Raw genomic sequence first — 1,144 nt, 5'->3', positions numbered from 1 at the left:
CCCAAATGGGGACAGTGGGACCCCAAATGGGGACAGTGGGACCCCAAATGGGGACAGTGGGACCCCAAGAGGGGACAGTGGGGTCTGAAATGGGGACGGTGGGAGCAATAGGGACAATGGGACGTAAAAGGGTGACGGTGAGAAGGAAGAGAGGGACAGTGGGGGCTGAAATGGGGGCTATGGGGTCCCAAATAGGGACTATGGGGTGTGAAGGGACATTGGGGTCTGAAATGGGGACAGTGGGACCCCAAATGGGGCCAATGGGACATAAAGGGCCATCGGGACGGCACCGTGATGGCATCCCAAAGGACAGCATTGATCTGCATGGGGCCAGGCCCAAAGCTGCCCATAGGAACAGGCCGTGCCCCATTGATGACCCCAATGATGGCCCCATTGATGACCCCAATGATGGCCCCATTGATGACCCCAATGATGGCCCCATTGATGAACCCATTGATGGCCCCATTGATGACCCCAAACCCAAAGCTGCCCATAGGAAGAGACTGTGCCCCATTGACGTCAATGAAGATCCCAATGCTGACCCCAAACCCAAAGCTGCCCTTAGGAAGAGGCCAGACCCCATTGATGGCCCTATTGAAGACCCCAATGAAGACCCCAAACCTAAAGCTGCCTATAGGAAGAGGCCAGACCCCATTGATGGCCCTATTGAAGGCCCCATTGATGGCCCCAAACCCAAAGCTGCCCATAGGAAGAGACTGGGCACCACTAACGTCAATGAAGACCCCAATGCTGACCCCAAACCCAAAGCTGCCCGTAGGAAGAGGCCGTGCCCCATTGATGGCCCCATTGAAGGCAATGAAGACCCCAATGGTGACCCCAAAGCTGCCCCAAAGAAGAGGAGAACGGCCCCACGTCCATCCCAAAACCTGCTGGGGGACTGTGAGGAGGGGGACGAGAGCAATAGGGTGGGCAGCAGAGCCACGTATAACAGGTAGGAGACCCCCTGCCCCACATATATGGGTCTGTCTGCCCCCCTGCCCCACATCTATGGGTCATTTCCCCCCCTGCCCCACATATATGGGTCTGTCTGCCCCCCTGCCCCACATCTATGGGTCTGTCTGCCCCCCTGCCCCACATCTATGGGTCTGTCTGCCCCCCTGCCCCACATCTATGGGTCTGTCTG

At 57.7% G+C, this 1,144-nt stretch overlaps 1 protein-coding gene across 1 annotated transcript in view; it reads left to right on the top strand.

Annotated features, from left to right (window-relative positions):
* RECQL4 (RecQ like helicase 4) overlaps positions 1 to 1,144 on the top strand; it is a 41,954-nt gene that overhangs the window by 5,286 nt on the left and 35,524 nt on the right. The window contains exon 5 of the mRNA XM_032442600.1: positions 72 to 952. Coding sequence (XP_032298491.1) covers positions 72 to 952 — 881 coding nt within the window. The remainder of the gene's footprint in view (positions 1 to 71; positions 953 to 1,144) is intronic.

Source organism: Coturnix japonica, chromosome 2 (genome assembly GCF_001577835.2).
Source record: "Coturnix japonica isolate 7356 chromosome 2, Coturnix japonica 2.1, whole genome shotgun sequence".
NCBI classification, from domain to species: domain Eukaryota; kingdom Metazoa; phylum Chordata; class Aves; order Galliformes; family Phasianidae; genus Coturnix; species Coturnix japonica.
The sequence above is the reverse complement of the archived record's forward strand: the minus strand, read 5'-3'. Positions and strand labels throughout refer to the sequence as shown.